General features: G+C 40.9%; 1 protein-coding gene across 4 annotated transcripts in view; it reads left to right on the top strand.

Moving 5' to 3' along the window:
* xpr1a (xenotropic and polytropic retrovirus receptor 1a) overlaps window positions 1-26,463 on the top strand; it is a 55,953-nt gene extending 29,490 nt beyond the window's left edge. For all 4 annotated transcript variants that reach the window (XM_088393900.1, XM_088393899.1, XM_088393898.1 and 1 more), the window contains 13 exons: window positions 14,188-14,289; window positions 15,898-16,118; window positions 16,349-16,498; window positions 16,573-16,656; window positions 17,012-17,093; window positions 17,177-17,364; window positions 17,450-17,629; window positions 19,091-19,259; window positions 19,362-19,562; window positions 22,758-22,924; window positions 23,345-23,484; window positions 23,561-23,782; window positions 23,853-26,463. In XM_088393900.1, the coding sequence (XP_088250026.1) occupies window positions 14,188-14,289; window positions 15,898-16,118; window positions 16,349-16,498; window positions 16,573-16,656; window positions 17,012-17,093; window positions 17,177-17,364; window positions 17,450-17,629; window positions 19,091-19,259; window positions 19,362-19,562; window positions 22,758-22,924; window positions 23,345-23,484; window positions 23,561-23,782; window positions 23,853-23,910 (1,964 nt within the window). In that variant the 3' untranslated portion in view covers window positions 23,911-26,463. The remainder of the gene's footprint in view (window positions 1-14,187; window positions 14,290-15,897; window positions 16,119-16,348; window positions 16,499-16,572; window positions 16,657-17,011; window positions 17,094-17,176; window positions 17,365-17,449; window positions 17,630-19,090; window positions 19,260-19,361; window positions 19,563-22,757; window positions 22,925-23,344; window positions 23,485-23,560; window positions 23,783-23,852) is intronic.
* The last annotated feature ends 189 nt before the right edge of the window (window positions 26,464-26,652 follow it).

The following is a 26,652-nucleotide window of genomic DNA, read 5'->3' as shown; positions in this document are numbered from 1 at the left end:
TGCAATTAGAGTCAACCATTAAAAGAGAAAACATATTTAAATAGTCACCACACTATTCTGCCACTCTCTGATTTTAGCTCTTGAAATGAGTTTGACCAATCATTTCTTTTATGTCTTTGAATCAGAGCATCTCTTTGTCATTGATGGTGTCCTTCACTGCGGCATTCCTGGGAGGCTGCCAGAACCTTCTTCACATTGGCTGGCAGTCAGGAAAATGGTGTGAAAATGTACCGGTCATAAGGAACAGATGACTGTACATATCTTTTTTTCACCTGGCACCAAATTAATTGGATGTATTTTACTAGACGTGGATTATTATATGCTCTGGTTAGTGGTAGTAGATATCTAATGATGACAGACACGGGGGAAAAGAAGCGAGGTGAGATTGGTGGTAATTGGAGGGCAGGAGACAAAAGCCTCAAGGGGCTCTCTTCCCCCCAACCTTTCAATACATCGTAGGAGTGAGAAGTGAAAATAGAAAGAGGAAAAAAAAAATCTTAAGAAGCTCTGGCTTTCGGCTCCCATTTTGCCCGAGTGCATATTTAACCAATTTCCAAAGATAGCAATAAATTCCCGAAATTAATTGAAGCTTCTCAAGAGCCAAGAAAAATACGAAGCATCCCTATTTTCCTTTGTCACTGTCTTCTTATCCAAGGACGAGATTAGTGAGACAAATCAATAATTTATTGCTGCCTCTCTGTTTCTATATTAAATGTTGAATTATTAAGTGTATAAGATTGACAATATGGAGGATCCCCCCCCACCCCCACCCCCACAGCCCCCCTCCCGAAGCTACAGCTGAAAGAAGCATTTGATTAATTTTGTGTGGAAATCGGAGCACCTCTCACAACCTCTCCCGGAATCGCACTCATATTTCCCGACATGACTTTGGCAAGTGTATATCCTTCCGGTAAATTCCTCTCTCATCCAGCTGCTCTGTTCCGCCTCAGAGAATATACATATTTCATCTACCACTCAACATGTATTTATAATACTGCGATGTGGCAATGACTTCAATGAGACTCACTCTAAGGGTCAAATCTTGTCCTAAAGTGTCTTTTGAGTGGAACAACAGTTGTCTCAGTTTTGCATATTGTCCTGGGGGCAAACTGCACAGCTTCCCCTTGACAAGTGCTATCCGATAATTAGACCTCATAATCACCCTATTAGTATGCAGCTCAATTGAGCGGAGAACTGCGTATTGTTCCCCCGGCAAAGAACTGCAGCCTTTTGTAAGAAGATTATTGTTAAAATCTTGTTGGAGATTTTTTTGTGTAGTGCATGTTAGTGCAGGAAGCTTTCCATTAGGAGCTCACTGTTGGTTTCTTTTATCATATCTTTCACATAAAACCGGAGGTGAACTTTATCCATCACAGTTACCATGGCACCAAAGAAAGGAAATGGAGTCATGTGAGCCTTGTTTGGTTCTTTTGGTATTCGAGAGGCGAATGCGATGCTTGTAGGTCTTGGAGCAGTCAAGGCTGGTTTGCTCAGGGGAATTTGAATAGCCCGGACATACAATAGCTTAGTATTACAATAAAATTTGTGAACTCGATAGACTAAATTCAAATTTCTTATTGACATTGCTGATTTGGTATTCATTTTAACAATATATTACTCGCCATGTAGAAAATCTCTATATACGATAATGATGTTTTAATCGTTAAATTAGAATCGTATAATAAAATTTGTAAAAAAAAATATTCTGTTCCAGTATTAAATCTCATTTGATTGTGCAGGTGAGTGTAAATCTGTATAAATAGAAAGTGATCATCATGACTGATTGCTTTTTCAAATACGCATTGAAGGGGAGTACATTGATCGGTGCGCTGTATATGATTTCTACCTCCATTCTGCCTGAAGTGTCTGCTAGCATTTTCAATCACTTGGAGATATTGAGTGTTTGTCGTTGCTGTTCAATTTTGTCAGAGTCCACCAGAGGATACTGGACATATTAGACTACTCCATGTTCATAAGACGCAAGTCATATATTTTCTTTTATAACCATCCCCAAAAGTAATATATCTAAACAAACAGGTCAATAGCCAATTCAGTTACAGTATTTCAGAAGGGTGAAATATTAGAAATCTCTCACAATGATACAATTGAGTTCAATACCACTGAAAAGAGGTTAGGTCGAAATGCATATTTTCATCCACAGCGTGTATTTGATTCCAGCTGTACAAAAAAATAATAATTGTACACATAATCGGAATAGGTATCGGTCAATAAATCGGTCCATAAATGATCGGTATTGGAATCTGTATTTTGAAATTTTTGGAACAGTTCAGTATTGAATGGGTTGTGAGTCCCATCCACTGTCCTGCAAACTTAAGGAGGCTCAGTTAGTTTAGTTAATTCGTTCTCACACACACACACAGGCGTACACAAATCTGCATGATTTGTCGGTGTGTTTGTACCAAGGCTGGGTCGGAAGGATGAATGGGAGCTGGCAGCGAGGCTGCTGCCTGTGGGTTGATCGACTGTGTTTGTGTCTTCTCGCTGCATGCTCCCCTTGAAGCTCTGTCTGTTGTCTACCTCACACCGCTGAGACACACACTCACACACACACTGCATGTCCTTTAGCTTGTTTCATTACAGGATGGCGTCAAAACAGCAGGACGCACGATAACGAGGCTGCTTGTCAAATTATGCTTTCAGACACTTGTTGACACGTTTAGCGCGATTTATTCAATTCATAATTATTCCAATGATTTCACAATACATGGAACTGAATGAGGAAATCACACAATGTAATTGTAATTGTTTGAAAAGTTCTACTAATATATGGGAGCATTGTTAAAAATACTACTTCCTGCTCATGTAAATCACAGTAATAACATTATTCTAAAGCAGCACATGGTCAATATGCTCCTAATAGGATTGGGTCAGGAAATTGTTCCTGATCTAATAATGTCACGTATTGGATTGCCTCGTGCATTGCCTGAACAATAAAGGTAGATGGACATAGTATGATGATGCTGCGTATTTGGTTCATCCTGTTATACAATGCAAATGAAAACTTGGACTTGCTTAGTTATTATATATTTAAATACTTGTAAACATACTTAAAAACATACAGTAATAATAATGCAATTAAATGTAAAGAATGAAATTGTTTGTGCATTATGAATTCAATGCCGATTAATATTGTAATTCTAATTGCAGTAAAATACACACATACTGTACATAATACACAAAAAAATTACAATTAAGTGTCCCAGTACGTTGCAATATATATTTTTTTTTACAGAGGATAAAGAATATACGCCTATTGAGTATTTTTAGATTATCTACATGCGTTGTGCACCGTTTGTGTTTTTATAATCGTTCCCTAAACTTTTATAACTACCTCAACATTGATGCTAGTTTCATTTGAATTGTATGTTAGCATTAAGATATTGGACTTTTAAATTATATGGGTTGATTAAAAACAGTGTGTAATTGTCAATTATTTGTTACGGTTTATTTTTTTTATTACAAAGCTTTAAAACACTGAAAAAAATGTCCTCTTATTAAATCCTCTTTAATCCCAAATTATCTTTCCTCACACAAAGCACATGTCCAATTTGTCCCCAGCATGTTGTAAAATGCAATGTTAGCGCGACCTTTCAGAGCTGCTGTGTTGCGAAACTGCATTCACCAGTATTCTAAAGAGCTGCAAGACACCATTCTAAAAATACTCAATAGGCAAATTCTTCTCCTCTCTTGAGGAAAACGTCTCGTTTCATGTCTGCTAATCCGTGATCTTCTAAAGAAATGCCACATTTTCCAGACATCCGTTTCTTCTCAGATTTCAATTTTGTCCTTAAAATGAAGTTGTTTAGTGTGACTCTTATCGAGCGCCTGCAGCTGCTGCTGTGGCGGCCTTGAGGGGCTTCTTCACTTTCACACTCACTAAATAAGTTCACACACCTTGATTCTCCTCCACCGAGCCAAACGCATGCAACACAACAGCTAAATCATGGCTGAATAGAAGCAGCGATGTCATATGGTGAAGGAATTAGCAGCATTTTTGAATGCTAATTAGGAGCCTGAACTAACGTTACCTCTTTGGCCTTCTATGCTAATGGCCCGGCCACCATTTGAGTTAATGGATGCTCTGAATTTCTTCCACCGTGTCTTGTGTAGTTACACGAACATCACGCCGGCATTCATTCCTCTTAGATTAATGGCTCCAGTTTGGACTATTGACACAGCACTTATCTCGCTTTTATGAGTCTGCAGGCTTCTATCTGTAAACCTTTGAGGCACACATGTGTAATCGGTCACACACACACACACAACCTCAGTAAAACAACGAGTAGTTTTGTATGTGATCACAGGGAGGCAACCTGAGAATGAATACGTGAGAAATCCCAAGAGGATCTGCTTCCTGCGTACCTGCAGGATCAAACGCTTTGGGGGAGCGGAACATTGCGAGCCGCCAGACATAGTTAGGCTAACAGATTGGTATTTGGTATGAGATACTTTGCATAACCAGCCATCAACTTGTGTTATGATTCCGTTCTGACTGCTGACTCCCACTGGAGCAACGTGGAAATGTTACTTTGCGTATTGTTTTTATTTTCATGCCATTTCACACTTCACTGCTATGAGGTTATTTTGATTATTTTTCCACAGGGAGAGGTCATATAAATGGCATCTGCCTCAGTCTTCGAGGCAACTGTTGAAGGGGGACATAGAATTCATAAAATTAAGTTTAATGGTTCAGAAATAAGCTCTCAGTATCTCATAACATCGACAAAATTGGAGTCGGGAAAGTAAAGTAAGGAGGTGTGCAGATGCGCATTCAGATGGTCACTGTGATAAAAACATCTTATCGTGTCTGGCTAAGGTAGGAGACGATTGCTTGTGATTGGTTGATGAGGGATGGCAATAGATGCTGATGATTACCGGTTGCCGTGGATACGGCTATCGCTCAGTGGCCTTGGCAAAGTGACGGACGGCGTAAGTGCTCTGCTTGTTCAAAGTGTTTTCTTTTTTTTTTTTTTCTCTCTCTCAGTGAATGCATTTGCATTGTAAGATGTCCCTTCAGTCTTTACAGGGAATTCACGAGCAAGTTATCGTGATTTTTTGTGAAACTCTTGACTGTGGTGCACATGATGTCATTTTTTATGGCTTTGTCACCTCGCCGTACAGGCCTCTCAACTCAAGTAATAATAGACGCGGAACTTTTGTTTGGCTTGACGCTTCCTTCTTCCATGACTCATGGTCGGGCTGCACTTCAGACTTCTTGCCAAGAACACCGCCTGCTAGTTTTTTGGGGGGGGTAAGTTTAGGACTTCACATTATGGTGGGACACTTTTCCCAGCATTGTCTGTTGCCGAGATGATAGAAGAAACAACATCGATGTGAAATGAGGACGGAAAACGGGGAAAAGACAGATTTATAATGTCCTGTGGAAGCACAAATTGATTAAGTTGTTAAAATTGATGCTCTCAGTGGGCAGTTGAGTAGCCAGAAGAGCGTAAACAAACGAAGTCGACCTCAACCGGACCCTGGTTAAATTACGACATCCTTTTTACTTTTTTTTTTTTTTTTAATTTTCTCTGAGTCATGTGACTCCACCTGTCCTTCACTCCACACCAAACTAATCAGAATGATTTCCCATCAACCGTTTCACGACGACTCCTCCGCTTCCACCTATTCTTCCCGCCATAATTGTCTCTCAAGGCCGGTGACACGCACCTGCTGAACCCTCGCTCGGTTACCTTGACAACTGGCTTTTTTTCTCTCACGAGGCGTGGCACCGCTCAGATTCCCAGTAATGGCGTGATAAGTGCTGCAATTATGTAAATCATGCCAAAGCAAAGTGGTTTTATTTTTTTCTGCAGACTAAACACTCTGGTTCCACTTTTCATATTCTATAGAGAATACATTGTCCTCAATTGTTACAAAGTATTAACTTTCAGATAAAGTATTAACTTTCAGATAAAGTGCTTCTGGACTATCAGTTTTTTTTCCACAACATGTATGTCATTTTCATTTTGCTCCCTAACCTTGTTTTTTTTTCCACAAGATTGTTTTGTCCTATGTTTGAGCAGTGTGCATTTACGGATGCATAAAATCGACCTGAATATTGCATCAACTTCCATCTAAATTATGGAGTTTGAACAAACAGGCGCAAGGAAGAGCTGTGTGTGTGTGTATGTGTGTGTCGACGTCTCAAAAATGTACAAAATGCAACATAATAATGCTGTAGGGAATAGGTGGATTTTTTCGGTGTAATTAGTTGAGAAATAATATAAGGATCCTTCTGTGACAGGACACAATAGAATTCTACAGGACCTAACCTTCAAATGGTGTATAGACCTTCTTTTTCTTTTCTGGCTTCAGTCCACCTTCAGCAGGCCTTCAGGCCACAATCTTTTCAGCTGTAATCACTTTTCCCTAAGCCTGATTGCCAACTCAGGAATTTTGCACCGTCACTGCCCTCTGTTTGCTCAGCCAGATGACATTAGGAGCGAGTTGGCTCCATAATGTTCACAGGCAGAAAGCATGAAGAAACATGCTTTCTGGCGGCGTTGCCCTCAAACCTTTGTCCGAAAGCAACTTGCACACCAACAGTTTTATTCGCTCTGTCAAGGTGGCACACTTAAGTTGAGGTTTACTCGTACAAGGGTGCCCCAGCAATGACCCCGTGTGAGTCGGCAATGTCTTTGCCATGTGAAACATTAACAGAGCAGAGCCCTCAGGGTACTGTTAGCGCCGCCATTGGCCAGACTAACACAGTTTGTCACAACATTCAACAGCAGATAAAGATGAAGACCAGGTTATTTTGAATATTTGTGTCAAAAAAAACACTCAAGTGAAAGCTGTATTAAAAAAAAACATCATCAAAATCCAAATAGTTATTAAAATTGAAAATTAAGCCAATTAAATGTATTTGTACATTAGCTCTTATACACAGCAGTAACTCAAAACAAGGAAGTGTCTTACAAGACCCCCCCAAAATAACAACAGCCGTATATTTAACGACAAGCAAACTTGCCTTGGTGTACAATTTTGGAGATGGTGATCACAACAATGAGTCAGAAGATTTGACGTGTTGATATGGCCAGCACAAACATACCCTTCTCTGTCAGCCTTGGTGGAGGTTGTAATTCTTGTTTTAAAGGGCAAAACACTAAGTTCCCAGCGGTCAGGGCTGTCTGTTTGCCCGACTCCAATTACACCTTAGAATTTTGACCATTTTGGTCTACATATTGTGTAAGATTTGTTGGTTCTTGCTAAGTTTTCTAACAGTGGATGATTCATAAATTCTCTTTATGGTGCATTCCGTCACAATACCATGCATACTGGTGTACAACCCCCCCTGGAGGCTGATACCTGTTGACAAGCAGAGCCCGCCCTCATCCATCACAATAAAGTCATTTATACGGAGCTCAGCAGTGTGACAATTTAGGGTCCTTAAAGGACATTTCCAGCCTAGCGTAATGAATAACACATCAGCTTTGCGGAGGATATACAAGCCGCCAGAAGGGCCCTCTTTGTCATATCCATCATCTGCTGCTCAGTCCCAAAGTGCCCCTCCCAAGCCCTAGTGGGAGACAGGTGACAGAGAGTGGACAGTTTTGGGTGGGGGGGGTCCGCATGTCCGCCAAGTGTGACCATGTGTAGATTGGTCTCTGGGACATTAGCGGGGATTAGAACAAGGTTTCACCCGTTAATGACGGATGAGATGTGATTCGGGATGAGGTGGGGAAGGAGGCGTGTTAGGTGACAGGTTGTACCGGTCTGTGGTGCTTTGAGGGGTGTGACTCCCATGGGACACTTCTCCATCAGTCCACCATGCTTTTATTATGGACCTGATTAAATTCACCCAGTCGCCTGTAATGTAGCTATTAGATGTGATGTATTCCACATACAGGGCTGGCTGGATGGACACACTCACGCACTTTCCCGTGGGTGTTCCTGAATGCATATGGGCACCATCACATGGAATAAGGCAAAGCCTCATTAGCATAATTGAGTTGTCACACTCAGTGCTGTTTCTGTTTTTTCTATAAATGCAACGTCCTATGATGGTGGTAGTATTAAGAGGTGGATTTAGTTTACTAAGTCCCCACTGAAGGCTCATGTGCTGTTCTTTCATTTTACAATTATGGTAAAAGAAAATACTCTTGCATTGCAACATTATTGTTGAGTGCGGCTACCTCATCAAAATAGTTCAGTCGGTCGCTATAGTGATTTTGAAGGGACGTTTGATATTCAGGGACTGTCGAACACACACACAGGCCCAATCAGAAAGCTGAATATTGATTTGCAGGCACACAAAAAAGCGCCATTGCTTGCCATGCAATACGTTGAGCACGCTTAATCAACGGCTATTGATTACTCTACACTGACCGCTTTTTTCCGGCCGGTCTGCAGTTTTTGTGCTCAGCATGTCTGCTATCACAAGTGTCACGTTTCACGCTGTTGTTTTGTCACCGCCGCGATTTGATTGAATCTCACAGCCTTTATCAGTGAGCCCGCATCTGATGCCGTAATCAGCACAAACACATTCAATCATGTTTTGATCAAAGTGTTGTGTCCAGACAGACGCGGGCGGGGACACCTGCTCATTGCCATGCAAGCGCACAGCAACTCAGCGATGTGGCAGCGATCGGCTGCCGCAGTGGCCGGGCCAACTCCCGTAGTTGGTTGCTAATGGCTACGGGATCCAAGGGAGCGAGAGGAGGGCGGTGGGTGTCGATAATGACAATGTCACTCCCAGCCAACCAGCCCGCTAAAAAGAGGAAAGGACACTCACACGTACACAATCGTTTTTGCCGAAAATGGTGCGCTGCAATTTTCTTCCTACCAGGGGGTTGTCTGTTGTGTCCGTCAAAAAGCAGCAAGGTGCATTTGTGATTTTCTCCTTGCTTGAAGAGCCAATTTTCTTCAACACATTCATTTCCCTTAAATATTCATTTCATTCCGAAGGTTAGCAAGGACAGACTTTTCTGACACTATTTGTGCATTTGTCTTCTGCTTTTATCACATTCATAAAGTTCATGCTAGTAGAGGGGCCAGTGTACCCTTTTCATTAAGTCTACTCCAGTGTTCAATGAGGCCCCTTTTTTTTTTTTTTTTTTTTTTTTAAACCAGACAGTTAATATCCTTTTTCCATTCATCAAAAACCGTAGCCACTATCTTTGTTTGAAAATGACTCTTAGCATATCAAAAGCGTTCAGAGTGATGATCGGAGCAAATAGAGATGATGCAAGCCTGTGCAAAATCAACAGCACGGCCTCGTCTCGTCTCTTGTGTACTTGTTCACACATTTTTTTAATGGACGCCACAAGGCGTTGCGCATTTGATAGAAGTTGCAGCTACAGTACAGGAGAGAAATATTGAAACGTTGCTGTAGCAATGCAAGTGAACCGGAGTCAGGTGACCTTGACGACTTCATCTGTGGCCTATCGGCATCGACGGGCTCCTGTTATTTTCCGTGTGACTGCAGTGGGTTGAGCGCAGCGACCTGATCTCTTCCACTTGGTCGCTTGTGGTTCATTTTAACAATCTCGTTGAAGCGGAAGCACCAGGAGAGTTGAGAGAGGGAGTGAAAAGAGGAGGCGGCAAAGTGGATCATGTGTGACAAAAAGCAGATAGATGCTAAAGACACCAAAAGATGATATAGTAAAATTGTATTTGATTGAATATTTAATTTGTATTTCTGTAGAATTTGCAAAAAAAATCTGTGGGCTGTGACTTCACACCCTGACCTGCACCTTGCTCTCTCGACCTGGAGACTCTCCTCCCTCCTCATATCCCAGCTCAGCTCTATTTCTTCCTGTACATTTCCTCTAATTGAGTAATTTGATTTCCTTTCCTATAAGCGTCATTTTTCCAGCTCGGTGAACCGACGCATAATTAGCTGAGAACAACCTGCTATGTGGCCTCCTGAGATCTGTTCCGCCATATTGTGGCAGCAGACTCACTCGCATATATACTGCGCAAATACCTCAAGTGGACCCAACATTAGGTACAGCCGCGCAATCAAAGACAAACTCATTTTAGAGAATCTAAATTATTTTTGTTAAAATAAACAAAATAAGATTGTGAAGCGGGCCGGTGATCCTGACTCCATCGCCTTAACCGTTCGACCACAACAACAGTTCGATAAGTGGATGCTCTCCTCTTTACCGCTTGATATTTGGCACCTGCTGAGCTTGCAGTCTGCTATAAAAAAAAAAAAAAAAGTACACAATAAGAAGAACCGGGGGACGCGGCCTGCCTGCGGTCTTACCCGTCTGCTGTGAGTGTGCATTCCTAATGTTCCCCGGCCTGCACCACAGACGTGATTGGGAGATTTAATTGTGGCTGCAGGGCCGAACGGGAGTTCCTGGTTTAAAAAAAAATAAAAAGATGAGATGAAAGAATAAGGCTCTGGCGGATTCTGTGTTGTGTTGGTTTCTTCCTCCATGCCGGCAATGGAGGAAGCAAAGTTAAATATATTTTCATGTATTATGCACTTAGTAGGTTAATATTAGACTAAAGATAAATGTGTCCTGCTCTTTGTTATAGCACTGTTTATCTTTTGCTTGTGCATGTGCAGGGAGGCTAGAGATTAGCCGTGGCAATGATAATGGAATGGGCTCCTTGGCGACAGGGCGGGATTCCTATCAGGGAATAGTGAGATGTCATAAAATGCAGTAAATGGGGGTGAGACATACAATTTGTACGTGTGTGCAATTGTGCATGCCTTGCGTGGCCGTTTATTTTTGCAGGACTGAGATTGCCCACCCATCATAAAATGACAAAAGCTATCTAAAATATTAAACACCAAATATTTTCATTTATGTGGGGTGGAAAGAAAAATTTGCAAAAAATGCCGCTAATGGCAAATAAATAATGGCAAGTGGAAGAAATCTTTTATATAATTTAAATGGTATTTTTTTTCAGTTTCCACAACGTTCAAAATGTGCCAAAGATATTGGAGTAAATCATATTACTAATGTGAGGTTAGTATCTCCATTAAGGATTTATTTGCTAGAGTCATGTGACAGAATTCCTGTATGGAAATATAAGAACCTGGGGATAAAGTGTTGTTTTTTTTTGTGGGTAGTGTGGGGGGCAGTTTGGTTCAGGGGAAGCTATCTCATCATTTATTTATACGATCTACACAAGACGGGGTGAGCGAGCGAGGGGGCTGGAAGGGTAGGCCGATGCCGTCTACTACTGGATCGCTTTGGGAATACTGTAGGTCAAGTCAAGAGTTGTTGTTTTTTTCTGGCTACCAGCACAATTCTTTGTGTGTGCATCTGCCTGCATGCTGCAATTCATCTTTATATAAATAATACAAATGGACATAATTTAGGTACTGTCTTATGTTTTGGTATTGAAAAATAAAGATGCATCACTATTATTATTATTATTATTATGATTAAAAACAAAAGCAAAAATCTAAAATAAAAATAGTTTTTTATAATGCATTCCTAAATGTAATTTATATTAATATATAATGTACTTTATTGGTGTGTTTTGGTAAACATCATCACCATAACATGCGGCTGCAGCAATTGTAAATTCTGCTTATATAATTGTTGATTTATGACTCATCAAGTAGTCGAGGGGGGGTCATAGAAAAATAATCCTTCTGTTATTAATCTGGGGATTGTTGATCCAAATTTAGGGCTATGTCACACAAACATACATGAACGCATTGCGGCCGTCATATAGAGTGTATGTGTGTGCGCTTAAATTCAATACACACGGCGAGCAGGCAAAGACGTACGTCACAATAAAGCCTTTGAGGGACACAACAATTATCGTTCCCCTCTGAGGCGCTCTATCATCGTTGTGTGACACACACACACCAGGGAAACAAATGCCACGGAATTCAGGAGTGCATAGAGCATTTCAACGATGGCTAGTGGAGAGGACAGAGAAGTCCTCTTGAATGTTGTAGTCAGTCAAACAAAATAGACATTTTCCCATATAAATAACTTTGTATTATAGATGAGGAAACTGAGTTTCACTTTTATAATCAAACTACAGATATAAATGAACTATATTCCAATGTAATGAGATGCACCTTTATATCTCTGGCCATTAGATTATTTGGTAATATGTTGGTTCTTATTACATTTTATTGTATTTGTTTCAGAATAAAATCAGTATCATCCAAATTGTCTGCCTCCATCCGGTGTAGGATGTTGAAATAAATCTCTCATCTAGCCCGACGAGCTTTAATAAGGAGCCATGGTGCGCAGCCGAAATAGAAGCTGTGACATTTACACGAAACACTCGGTCGATTCAATTAAAGCGCAGTATAATCACCGCACGAATTTTGAAAATTTAGCTGATTGGCTTTCATTGGATTTACCGCAGCCGAGCGGAGACGGTGTAATGAAGCGATGCTCATGCGTGCTCAGGCAGCAACTGAGGCGATGATAGCAAGACCGTAACCGAGGACCGGCGTGCGGGATTCAAAGACGACGGGCGTCTTTTCTTCTTTCAAGTCACGTGCGTTTGAGACTGAAGTCAAATGTACACGTGCACACACACATAACACACACACCTGGCAAACACTGTGTTTCCTGGGTCAGCAGGGGAACAGAGGGATGAAGCTTTCATCCTCCATTTCTTCACTCGCGCTTGGATAGCTTTTATGTGGCATGGTGGTAGGAAATTCATAAATTCCTCCCAAAATACAAATATGAATATATATGTAGCTACCTGTAACATTCTGCCATTAAATGTCAGGTCATGCGTTCTTATTATTCTGCAGGTCTGCAGGAGCAAAGGTCACTTGACCTTTCCTTAGAAATCAATTCAGCAGTTTTGAAGGTTGTACTAAAGCGGTCTTTCCCAACATTTATTGAGTCAAGGCACCCCGATGACATTCAAAAATCTCGCGGCGCACCACCAAACAAAAAAATAGGAGCCATAAAACGTGTTAATGTTGATTTAATGCTCTCGTACACTCAGTGTGAAATCTGTGCCTGTTTAATGAACGTAAAGATGATGTCATCGCAGGAAGTAATGTACCTTCTGCAATCCAGTAGAACATATACAATATTTGTAATTAATAAATGAGCAGTTTGTGACAATCTGTAAATTTCCATCCCCTACTTAAATTTATTTTAAGGTTACTGATGACCAAGATAAGCAATATAGAAAATAAATCATCTTATCATCTCATTGCAAGGCATCCCTGCTTATCAGTTTAAACACAACAATTATTTTTTCTGCTGTACTACTTTTTTTTTTTTAATTCATCTGAATTTGAGTGCTTAATGGTCGTTCCTCCTAAGTGCCAATTAGCAGAAGAAACCTTCATTCAAAACTTTGGAATGGCAACGCAGATGAAGCCTAATGCAAAATAGCATGTTGGGCCCATTAGTCATTCCGTTGTGGCATATTGACTCCGCCAGCTACTTAGTAATTCATCAGGCCCATCAGCTGGGCAAAAAGGTCAGCGAGTGGAATTGTTGATGCTGGCGCTGATATGACCGAGTGCCACGTGCACGCTTTCAAATTAATAATGCGCAATTTTAAAACTATCAGAAATCATCTCTGTGAAAACCGCTGCTCCTTCCTTCTACTTTGTATTTTACATTTGTTCTCATCCCACTAATGATTGCCACTTTCTCTCTCCAAGAATACAGCTCATAACAGGGGAAAGATTAATTTGTATTACAACTGCTGCGTGAACTTCCTTTTCCCTTTCCTATTAGATTTGACCTTCTGTAATGAAGTGTTTGTTCTTGCAGCGTGTAGCTTATTTTACAGGATTGAAGGCGGAATCTAATTGTTTTTTGTTTTTTTTTTCATCTAAAACTGTGTCTGGACGTTGTTTAGTTTTAGATGTTTTCATCAGGTTTTCCGTGAGTTGTCTTGGTGGATGCAGGGGTATTGACGGTCTATTGCCCGGGGCATGTCTTGCTTATTACTCGGTAAAATAGAAAGCCACTCTTTCTAGCAGTCATTCTATTATAGCCGATGTTTATGAGGCAAGTGTTTATGAGGTGGCATTATCATCAGATCGAATGCTGCCGCCATTTTATCCTGTGGAAAGCTTCTCCTGGAGAGTACATTTCAACCCAGCCTTCATTTAACATGCCTCTTGAAAGAAAATTGATTAGTTGGTCAAAATGAATTAGAGAAGACATTTATAAAAAAACAATTGCCTTTAAAAATAATTATTGTGTAAAAGGGAACAGAGCTAATTAACTTTTTCTTTTTACCTTCCAGTCACAGATGAGGACACCGTGAAGAGGTACTACGCTAAATTTGAAGAGAGGTTTTTCCAGACCTGCGAGAAGGAGCTGTTGAAAATCAACACTTTTTATTCAGGTAATTTACACAGTGACCTCTGCTTCAATAAATTTGGTCATGAACCTATAAATTTGACTTTACTATTCAAAACGATAGAATGTGAGTCTACATTAAAATACTTCATCAAGCTTGCTGAATCCATTTGTAAAGCACCACGTTTACCCAGGTCCTGAATATTCTGATGAGCTCGTCCAGACTATGTGAGTATTTCAGGGGGCACGCTGTCATGTGAGACGTCGGCTGTAATATATTCTGGTAGCTGGACTTTTGTAAATGAACCTGAGCTGCGGAGGAGGACACACGGTGTTCCCTCTAGAGACTTTTGTAGACTCTACAGGTCATCAAGAGGATAAGGTTGATTTACTCAACTGAAGTTCCCACATCAGGAGATTATTCACAGATGAATGAATAGATATGCAAGGTCACCCTAGATCGTATTAAGAAAATCTTTTTTTTTTCAAAGGGCATGTTTGTTTTGACGGCCGGCAGTTTGCTTTCCTATTTGGCCGGAGTTTTGATTGAATGCTGTGACGGTTTCCTCTCAGCACAGAAGGGATCAATTGAAAAGTCAGATGAGCTACTTTATCTGATGCCAGTTAGGTGGCTGCGAGTCTCAGCAGTGGAGCCATGGAGATAAATTGTGCGCTGACTTCACATAACGTTCTCGCTTCTGTGAAAGGGGTTGTGACCTCTTTTAAGCTTTTGCGCTTTACTGCACTCAAATCCACGCCTGCAACAACTGGCTGAAAATACTGCAAAGGAAATCCTGTCTATTTTGAGACTTTTTTTTTTCTTCCTTGATAAATTTCCATTGTGGAAAGAGAACTCATCTCCTCCTGTTTGTTTAGGTTCTTTTAACCCATCCCTGCATGGTCAGCTGTTGTGAATTCTACTTTCCCACAGCACATCACAGCATCGACTTTGACTTTCTCACGCCTCTTACTACCGTCACATGCTGGTGCTGACTCCACACATCCCATCATTACTCTCCAAGGATAAGCCAGTAACGTGAAATGTAGAGTGTGCGGCAAAAGGATCAGATAATGCGCAATGCCAGCATGTGCCGCACACAATCAAATCTCATCTAGAATCTTAAGAAATAATTTTTTTGCTTCAAGTCAATGGACATTGTTCTGCTCCTTTTGGTGTTATTAATAGTAGTATTAGTATGAAGAAGAAGAATAAAAGCGGTACAGAAAATGGATGGATGGATTTACATTAGGCTAAATGCATTGGGTAGTTGATTCAATACCATTTATTATCCCTACCCCGTAGGATTCACCTCGTTTATCTCCGTCTGCATGCGCTAACCTATCTCTGACCCACATAATGATTCCTCTCACATATCGTTTCAGGGTAGACTAATATTCCCCGCACTCCAACTTCCTGGAACAGATAGACTGAATGCGGACAGGATATATAGAAGGAGTTTTTTTCATGCTTAATTTATTATAAAAGCAGGAGTTTGTAGTACATCAAGATCACTGCTGTCAACCTGAAGCATTATTTTACTTTTTCTATCCTACTATTGTATTCATACCATCCTTTGTAATAAATCCATCCAGTATTGTAGCCTGGCTGAAATACTGTCAGCCTAACACCTTGATTTGTCTTCCCTCTCTGCAGAAAAGCTTGCGGAAGCCCAGCGCCGCTTTGCCACCTTGCAGAATGAGCTGCAGTCTTCTCTGGACGCCCAGCGCGAAAGCAACGCTCCGCCCGGTCTGCGTAAACGCAAGACCGTGTTCCATCTCTCGCAGGAGGAGCGATGCAAACACCACAACATCAAGGATCTAAAGCTTGCCTTTAGTGAGTTCTACCTGAGCCTCATCCTGCTGCAGAACTACCAGGTATCAAGTCAGCACACTTGGGGAAAAATGCAGTTCACTTTCAATGGTCACACCGGATTGTAGAAGGAATTATTTAAATAATACCTGTCAAAGTGATGGAGGCTACTAAATGTTGCAAAGAAAGTTGTCTGGGGCTGCTTTGCCACTTCAGAACCTGGACAGCTTGCTGTAAAACAAATCCATGGATTTGAAATAATATTGAGGAGTGTATTTTTTTTTTATGTCCACAGAATTTAAACTTCACCGGTTTCCGTAAGATCCTGAAGAAACATGATAAGATTCTGGATACTTCTCGCGGAGCCGACTGGCGTGTGGCTCACGTTGAGGTGGCACCATTCTACACCTGCAAGAAGATCACACAGCTCATCACCGAGACTGAAGTGCGCACATACACACTGTCTGAAAACATGGCAAAAACATGGCTTCAATCTTTGATGCGTGTTTGTGCATCCAGACGTTGGTGACCACAGAGCTGGAGGGGGGAGATCGTCAGCGGGCAATGAAGAGGTTACGTGTTCCTCCGCTGGGGGCCGCTCAGGTCAGAATGGCCTTTTCGACATTCGTGACAATGAATCGTAAAAACCTAATCATGCTAGTAAGCATTCCGAAAAAAGTATTGAACCGTTGTATTCCACTGGACATCGTCTGGAATCATGAATTTAATTTGAGTTGTTGCTTTTGCTAGGCTCTTGTAAAATGCTATAAATTTATTTTGATGATTTTCTTATTTACCCTAACCTGATAACTAATTCACTGGCTGTCTCAGTCTAGAAAAAAAGATAATGGTGTCTAGACACAATAATGGTAAACTCATTAGTTTTCTGAAATTTGTTTTTTCTATTTAATTATTTTTTTTAATTATGTTTTTATAATGTTTATCTGTGTTGCTTCAGCCTGCTTTGGCCTGGACGACCTTCCGTGTGGGTCTTTACTGTGGCATCTTCATTATCCTCGCCGTCGCCTTTGTCTTAACAGGTAACATTTTCTGACCTTGATTTTTTAATGTCCAAAATTTGACAAGGCCTTTCCTCAACTTGTTGTTTTGTACATTGATCCAGGCGCAGTGTTCATCCGCTATGTGAATGTGTGGCCTCTGGTGCGAATCTACCGGGGCGGGTTTCTCTTGATCCAATTCCTGTTCCTGCTGGGCATTAACACGTACGGTTGGAGGCAGGCTGGAGTCAACCACGTGCTCATCTTTGAGATCAATCCTCGCAACAACCTCTCACACCAGCACCTCTTTGAGGTTAGATGGAGACACGTCCAGTTAATGGAAGTGTTCTGGTTCGTAATTAATCAATATTTATGTTGGTTCTTTTTTTGTTTTGAAGATCGCCGGGTTCCTGGGCGTGTTATGGTGTCTCAGCATCTTGTCGTGTCTCTACTCGGAATACCTCTACTTCCCCATGCAAATCTACCCCCTCGTCCTCTACGGCTTCATGCTGCTCTTCCTCATCAACCCCTTCAAGACATGCTACTACAAGTCACGGTTCTGGCTGCTCAAGCTGCTGGTCAGTAGACCTTCACCTCCGTCTTTTTAACAAAGATTGAATTTTTATCCATGTCGTGTTTTATTTTTTTATATTGGATGGTTCGAATTACAGCAAACATGACACTCAGTCCTCTGTGGCATTTTTTCCTTTGTTTTTTTCTTGTGTGTGTGTGTGTGTCTGTCACAAAGATGAATACTGTGTACATCTCAGACACGTATCTTGATTCTTATGTTAACAAAACCCTTCTGTCTTGCTTTGCTCTTTGTCTGAGCTGGGCTATATGGCCGCAGTGTGCTTGTGTGTGTTTTATCTTCGTGTGTGTGTGTGCTGATAGATAATAGAATGCATTCTGATCCCAGGGGAGATGGACGCTGTGACTGTGCAATCATTACCAGCATAGATCCATCAGTATGCTGAATGGCTGAGCTCCTCCTCTCCCTCCCACCTCTCTGCTTCTCCCTCCCCTCACCCCTTGTCATATCCTTGTCCTTTACATCAAGTCTCTCTGCGGTCTTACGAACTATCTACAATCTCAATTGGTTACGCGCGATCATACTAATTAACACATAATTTGAGGACCTTTGAGATGTGCTTGCCATGGAGTATTATTAGATACGATTCACGCAAACAAACGTTAGAGTGCGTTCCCGTCTAAGCCAGGTGTGAATGCGTCCAAGACGAGACAAAGTACAAACATTTCATTAGAGGACAAACTTCAACTAGATTATTATTGTTTGCTGAAGCGATCAGCCTTGTGTTGTCTCAATCAATACACACTGTGATTGACAGGTTATATTGCTTATGTATTCTTTGACATTTTCACTGTGTGTGCGCGCATATTGATTGTGTGTGTTTTAGAATTGAGGTTGTACACTGCATGGGAAATGTAGCGTCACAACTAAATGTCATATGTGGCCTAAGGGTGGAAGTGAATGGCGGGTTGAAGCATTTTACAAAAGGTTTCCGAATTCTCCTCAGGCTAAAGCCATGTCGCAAATACACTCACCACCTCGACCTGACATTCAATAATAATTTCGACCCAGTACAAAAACTACCTGATTATCTGACACCATTTCATCCTCATTCTGCGTGTCCTGTGGCGTGCTAATGAGGCATTCTGCCATGTGCGTGCTACAAAACCATTAAGTGCGGTTGTTAACTGCTTAGCACACGCTTAACAACAAACAATTATGCGCTGATTCATTGTCGACTGTCCCAAATTGCCGTTTAGCTCCCAGCAATAGGATGACAATCATACAGTATATCCCAGAAGTAGTTAAACAAAGCAATTAAAACCGGCTCGCTATCACAGCATTGTATCACAACTAGAATAATAAATATGTTGTTAAATACATCATCTTTAAAAATGGCCATTTTTGTTTTTTTCCTTTTCAGCTCTTTTATTTGGATCCTGTGAAGGTGTACCTAATGAAGCGTCCAGTGAGTACATATCTGACATCTTTCCCTTCTCATTTCCAGTTCCGGGTGTTCACGGCCCCGTTTCATCGAGTTGAGTTTGCTGATTTCTGGCTGGCCGACCAACTCAACTCGCTGGTGGTGGTCTTGATGGATCTGGAGTATCTCGTCTGCTTCTACATCTTTGAGCTGCAGTGGACCAACAGCAAGGGGCTGTTGCCCAGAACAAACGGTGCCTCATTCTATCTTAATTACATCTGACACATCTTTAATGTGGTCTATGAAAATAGTATAACATTGAATTCATTTTATTTATCCTGATTTTCCCTGGCAGAGTCGAGTAGTTTCATGTGCCACAGCTACTCGTACGGCCTGCGCGCCATCATCCAGTGTCTGCCCGCCTGGCTGCGTTTCATCCAGTGCCTGAGGCGTTACAGAGACACCAAGAGAGCCTTCCCCCACCTGGTGAATGCTGGCAAATATTCCACCACCTTCTTTGTGGTCACCTTCGCCGCGCTCTACGCAACACACAGAGGTAACACACACACCTCTGCACTTTAATTTAAGCACACAGGCTTTGTACTGAGGTGTTAGAAGCAAAGGTGACCTTGAGCATATGAATGCCAGAAGTTGACCTTCGTTGGGCTCCCATTGCCGGCAGCAGAAATGGAAAAGGGTTGTCAAAAGCATCTACGAGTAAACAAGATGTTGATCTGTGTTCAGTGTGCGGGGTCACAAAGGTGAAAGAGATAAAGAGACAGACTGGAAAGAAAGAAAAGAGAGAGTGCAAGAGAAGAAGCAAGAAAAACAATATTGATAGAATCGAAATGGGAGGGTTTGTGCTCCATTAAAAGTCCGCTCACTCTCAATCTGACAGCCTCGCAATCAGCCTGCAATTATTCTCATCGAGGAGGCCAATCACAAAGGAGTTAACGCTCAAAAGCTTCTTTTCAGCACGTTTGTGTTGAAATAGTCCATCACATATTCTGATTCCGCTTGGCTTATTTCAAAGCATCCCCTTTTCCCCCCTTCGTCTGCTCAGATGTCAGTTTATAGATTTTTTTTTCCCAGGCTAAGCTCAGCTCTTCCCCTTTTGAGAAAATGTGATTTCCCACTTTAGTTTCCCTTAAACACACATTTGCTAGCGCATTAGGTACACTCGCAAATTCTTCCTTTACAAAGATAAAAATGTTCAGTTTAGGTTTACCGGTAGACTGTCTGAGAAATATTGATTGAGCAATGCATTTATTGGTGTGGTTGAAGATTGTAGTGGTGTAGACTAAGGGCGGGCGTCGGAAATGAAGGCTCGCCGCATACCAAGTGACTGGACAATTGTGAAAAAAAATACACTCAGCAACACACCAGGGGTTGAACGCTTGTACAATAGCAACTGACTGCAGAAACATTGCGACCCTTTTGTTTGTTTTTTTAAAAGCTGAGGTGGCGCATATAGAAGTCGAATGGCCTGCCCGCTGTAGTTATATTTCAATAATACAAAGACTCCTCACACTTCACTTTTCAGCCACCGGCACATATAAAATTATAAATATAAATAAACAGTATTCTAAAAATTAATATTTACGTTTAGTATTTACTGGCTCGGTGGCGACCAGATTGATGTCGCTTTGTACACAGGAATAAAACTTTGTTTAAAGCTCGCGTTGCCATTGCGCGACAGTTGGGTCGCTTTCGGCCACATCGCTCGGCCTAAGATGTGATTGAATATTATTGCGGCAATTATGTGACAGTTGATATATGGTGGGCTTGAAGGCAGGGTTGCTACATCACAATTTATATGGAACTGAAGTGATGATGGGAAAACTTGTGGCAAGCATTATTCATCCTTTCTGTAACGTTTGTCCTCATCAAAGTCGCATGATGTTATTTTTGCGGCACTGCACTGCATCATACTCAGAGCTATTTTCAATTATTGCCTTTAATTCCTCCTATGAGGAGGAAGACGCTGAGACAGGCTACCAGGAACCAAAGGTGTCCATTAAGTCACATCCTCCCCCTTCTGGTCTGAAGCCCGTCGACTAATGGCCTCCCTTCATGTCTTATTCTCTATGAAGCTGTCTTTCATCCCACACAATCATGGAGGCATGGACCTCTGGCTGCTTCGTTCATGGCCGATGGTGGGGAAATTCACACAAAAAACACACAGTCTTCGAGTGGTGTTATTTAACAATATATTGATATTGTGTTTCTGGACTAGTTAAACAATATTGCTACATTGATACATATAAAAAAGACGTCAGTGTAAATAATGGTCAGAGAGTTGAGTTCGTAACGTCGGCTCGGTCTCACTATTCATTTATCACCAGCTCGTCTGTAGGACGTGTCACTATCATCGATAAAGCCCACACGGACGGTGTTTGTGTGTGACTTCATCACCTCGCTCCTTCCTGGAATGGCTCGCCTTTATCTCCGGGAAAGCATCAAGGGACGAATAAAAATGATAGTCTCTGTGTTAAATGAGATTGACCTCTTTTTATTAAATGCTGCTCTCACAAGATCTAACCAAATAAATGTAGGATGTATTTAAACCATTTAGAAATTTCACACAGAATTCAAAACTGTCCTAATTACAAGTCTTAATTTAAAGGTTCTCTTGTTTGAGCCAGGATGCTGCATGAAATGGGAATTTCCAGATAGCATGCTCATGTCCTATGCGTAAGAAACATAATGCAGAAGTTGTTCTCAGTTTGACCTGAATATTTTTAACACTCATCCGTCGAATGGAACACAAATTTCCCACAACCAGCTAAGTAGAGGATGTGATTTTCTACATTTTCCATTAAATTATTTGTAACAAGTCAGTTACAGAGACAGCGCTTTTTAGACTTGCCATCACTTCCCATATTATGCTATAAGAAGTCCATTTTTATTGAATACGCTGTTAAACAGGAGAGGAAGAAAAGAGGCCCGCCCGAGGTCGAACACGAGTAGCACCGAGGCCTGCGTTGACAGCTTTTACAACTTCATTTCATGCGCTGAGCCCTTGTCAGTGATGAGAACGTGTAACAGCACACTCAAAACGCATGTTAACTAATAAAGATGAAAGACGCTTTAACGGAGCACTGAGAAGACCATCTGACTAAAATTAATAATCCAGAGCCACACTCGGCCCATGAAGATGTTTTATGTTGCCGTCAGTAATCTACATACTACTTTGCTGGAAAGTGCCTGAATTAATATAGTTGATGATATATATGACCTTTTTTTTATTGTCTTTGTGGTGGATGTGGGTTGCCATAGAAACAGATGATTCCATTAGCAGTGACAGATTGATGCTATGAAGTTGCTGAGTTACTGGAGGAACTGCAACACGCTCTCTCACTGTCACTTTTTATTAACCTTTCATTTCCCTGCCCCTGACTCTGACCACCCTTAGTCACTATTGCACTTGCAATCATTGTCCGTTTCAGCTTATGTAACCTTTTGATCGAAAGCAAAGGGTTAAATGCCTTGCATGTGGCAGGAAGGAACAAATCACATCAGACGATCTTCTCCAGGGGCTGGAAAGTGTCAGCGGTGGAGCAGAGGGCCTCCGTCTCTATGGCGGCTTGTTAGTGGAACAACAAAACAGTGAAGTCCAATTGAAAAGTAGAATTTTGGCTCCATCATGTGGTATTTTCATTTACAAAAAACTATTTTGAAGTGAGGGAAGGAGCTTCTTATTAGATATGACACAAAAGATTGGTCACTGTACCTCTCGTGTGTGTTCCAGAGCAAGGCCACACTGACGCCGACACGTTCTTCTACCTGCTGATCGTCTTCTCCACCATAAGCTCGTTCTACACGCTGATCTGGGATCTGCGCATGGACTGGGGACTGTTTGACCGAGGGGCCGGAGAAAACACCTTCCTCAGAGAAGAGATTGTTTACCCGCACAAGGTAAACTTAGATGGACACATCGTTTTCTTAACAGCATAATTGACTTAGTCAGCCTAATAGCATAATTGACTAAGTCAGTTACTGGCGGTATGCGGGCGCCCTCTAGTGGCAGAAGAATGGCTGCCCTGAGGACACATTATAACAAACGGCAAAATATTAATGGGAAATTTAGTTTTTGGGGAATTTTTTTGTGTTTGATGAACATTTAGGCCTTCTATGTGACTATTTTGGAAAACAGTTGGTTCAGTCATTCAATTCAAAAGTTGCCACTCATACAGATGAATTCAATGCGTGAGGGGAAAAAAATTCACATCTTCTCCAACCTCATTTTGAAATGAAAAATAACTTTTCTACACTATTGATAAATATTGAGCTGGTTTCGTTACAATGAGTCTAATCCAAACCCCTTTTTGTTTGTAGGCCTACTACTACTGTGCCATTTTAGAAGATGTGATCCTGCGTTTTGCCTGGACAATTTCTCTCTCTTTGACCACTATGACTAAGATTCACTCGGTGGGCGACATCGTGGCCACCGTGCTGGCTCCTCTTGAGGTCTTCAGGTAGGCTTTCTCCTCACAGAGGGACTCCTACGTTCACAGCTGTCCTGACATACGCTATTGTCCTTCGTCTCTGCAGGCGTTTTGTGTGGAACTTCTTTCGCCTGGAGAACGAGCACCTAAACAACTGTGGCGAGTTCCGAGCTGTGCGAGATATTTCCGTGGCGCCGCTCAACGCGGACGACCAGACGCTGCTGGAGCAGATGATGGACCAAGAGGATGGTGTCCGGAACCGCTCGGGCAAGAAGACCTGGAAGAGGTCCTACAGCCTCACGCTGCGGCGGCCCCTGCTGTCTTCTCAGTAAGAAGAGAAAACTCAGTGACTGTTATGAGACTGCAAAAGTAGACTCATATTCGTTTTTTTTTTGTAGATCCAAAAAGGACACCAAGGTTCTAATTGAAGATACGGATGATGAAGCCTTCAGCTGAATCACCAGCAAGCAGCAACATTGTCTACACACAAACACACACACACGCACAGGGATAGACGTTCTTCACCATTTTAACCTTTAGTCTAAAACTTTAAAAATAACCTTTTCAAAAAATGTCACTTGGCAATGAAAAGCATGTATCTCCATCTTTATCGAAAGCGTCAAAACTTAATTTTAAAACATGGAAACAATAGGAGTATCTTTATATCTAAAAAGAGCAAAAACAAATGAAAAATGCATGGATCTCCAACTTTTGTGGATTTTTTGTTGTGGCATATAAAAATAATATATTTCCAAATTTGTGGATTTTATTTTGTTTTCAGCTTTAAACAAATATTTAGAAGAATGTATAGCATGTCAACATTTCATGGTTTTTTTTAAACTTAAAAACCAAAATACTGAAGAGAATGTATTCCTGAATGTTGTTTTTTTTTTATAAACAAATATTACCAAGAATGTATTTTCACATTAGTGGATGTTTTTTAAACAAAGACGTTGACCAGAATGTAGTCCCATTTTTCCAATTCTAAAAGGTAACAAAAATATCCAATAGTTGTGTTTTAAAAGTAAATTCAACGCAAAACAATGCATTTATTTTTATTTCTATTTCACAAAATTTGGAGATACGTGTTTTTTATGTCTTCAGTGTTTCTGTTCAATTTAAACAGCTATAAAATTGGAGATATTTGCTTTGTTGCTCAGTGACTAAATCAATGAGGGACTCAGAAAGAGGACCTAGTTCCCGCATCCTCATGTAAACACGCACACACACACAAACACACTATAATGTGGCGATACAAATTGTTGAAGCACAAACATAGTTTTAAACTCATCTTATAAAAAAATCTAACCTACCAAGCTGCCATACTTTATCTTCCTTTTCTCTATCCTTTCATTTTTCTGTGCAACAAAAAAAGCAAGTATCTCCAAACTATTGTGTTCATTTGAAGCCTAAAAAACGGCATTTTTTTCTGTTTGTATGAAAATGAAAACAAATTGGAGGTGAATATTTTTTGTTGTTGCTTGCACGGGCGACGTTTTGCTTGATTTCTAATCAAGTTACACCGACGACTGTTTACATGCCTTTTTAGACTACTTGCAGGATCAACAGGGACAACGACAAAAAAAAAAAAAAATCAAAAGACTCCATAAACAAACCAGAGGAAGAACTCTTAACACGCAGCATATCAAGTCACGTCAACTACTTTGACCTCGATGAAGATTATTTTATACTTCTTTTCTTTCTGTTTTTGTTTGTTTGTCATTTTGTTCTTAGTTGAAATTCAACAAGTGCTGTCGCAACACTGGAGGCACTTGCAGGAAAAGTGCATTTAATATACAAACTACTTTTACACAACGAGGGATGTTGCTTTGTAATATAATACTTTGATGTGCATTAATACTGTAATGTCGTCGTTGCGGTAATGTCTTGTTTCTACTCGTTAAGTGAGCATCCACTCAATGATGTTTTTTCTAATCTTTGGGCTAACGTTTCTACTCAATTTCTTGTCAGACCCAAAACCAATCTGTGCAAAAGGAATGTATTCCATATCCTTGATAGTCATCTTAAGGTCTCCGTGTACTAGTAGACTCTTTGTCTTCTCTAGTAAAACCATTCAGTGCACTAGTGGAGTGACGAAGGCCAACTGGTGTTACTAGTGACGGTTTTCTACTATTGTATGACATTTCTACATAGTAGTAGGACAATAGTGTTAATAGGCAAAAGTGTGCACTACTAGTCAACTCCAAAAGGCCAAGAAGCAATGTGCTTTCGAGTGAAAGTCACGTTCCCCCTTCTTTTTTTTCCCCCCCCGAATACAGGAGACATCGCTTCCCTCAACACAATGTTTTTGTACAGAGTTGCCTTGCTTGCATGCTGCTTTTCATTCAACAATGTACATACATACAAGTTAATTTATTGTTCCTGGTGTGTCTATTTATAGTAGCAGCCATGATTGATGTTGCCATTTTGGACAAGCAGTATTTTGTAGCTTTGTTTGGTTCTCTTTGCGTACGTGTTTGTTCTAATCCTGCTCTTTTTCATGTGAACCTATTTAAAAAAAATGTGAATGATTTTGTTTTTAAGTGTACATTAGTGACTGTGCATGAAGCTATCGTGGCTGTGGCATGAGTTTTTGTAGATGGATGCAATTGGACCCACCAGAGGGAAGAGGAAACTGCTGAAAAGCCTGTGGCACGCCTCCAAGATGTGTTTCTCTGACACACAGTTTTTGCTTCACTCGTGACGTTCAAGTGCTTCATAGTTGATCATCTTCCCTGTTGTAATGTTCCCTTGTAGACTAGCTGAATGTGATGTTAGATGGATGTTCTACATTGATAAGAAACCTAAGTTGTGGCTAAAAGTGATTTTAAAGTAAGATGAAAAGATAAAGAATGTCTCCTTGTAGATCATCTTCCTTCAATTGAGTAGTTTGTATATGTTGAGTGTATAAATAACACTGTTCTCTCGCTGATGTATTTGTAGTTCTGTACACACTTTGGTGATTCTGTCATATCTGGGTTTTATAAACCAATGTTATTTTTAAAGCTCGCTCTGCCTCGCCTCTCTTTTTTTCTTGTTGAAACATACTTAACTGAACAATGTACTGGGGCTCATTGGATTTTTCATTTGGAAGCAGCTATTAAAAGTAGAAAAATGACTTATTTGGCAATTGGACCCACCAGTCTGGTAATCTATATGGCAAGAACAAGTCCCTAGCCATTAACAGCTACGCCCTAC

The sequence above is a fragment of the Syngnathus floridae genome, chromosome 13 (genome assembly GCF_059516105.1).
Source record: "Syngnathus floridae isolate MCC-2025c chromosome 13, RoL_Sflo_1.0, whole genome shotgun sequence".
NCBI lineage: Eukaryota > Metazoa > Chordata > Actinopteri > Syngnathiformes > Syngnathidae > Syngnathus > Syngnathus floridae.
This window is presented reverse-complemented; position numbering and strand designations above follow the sequence as displayed.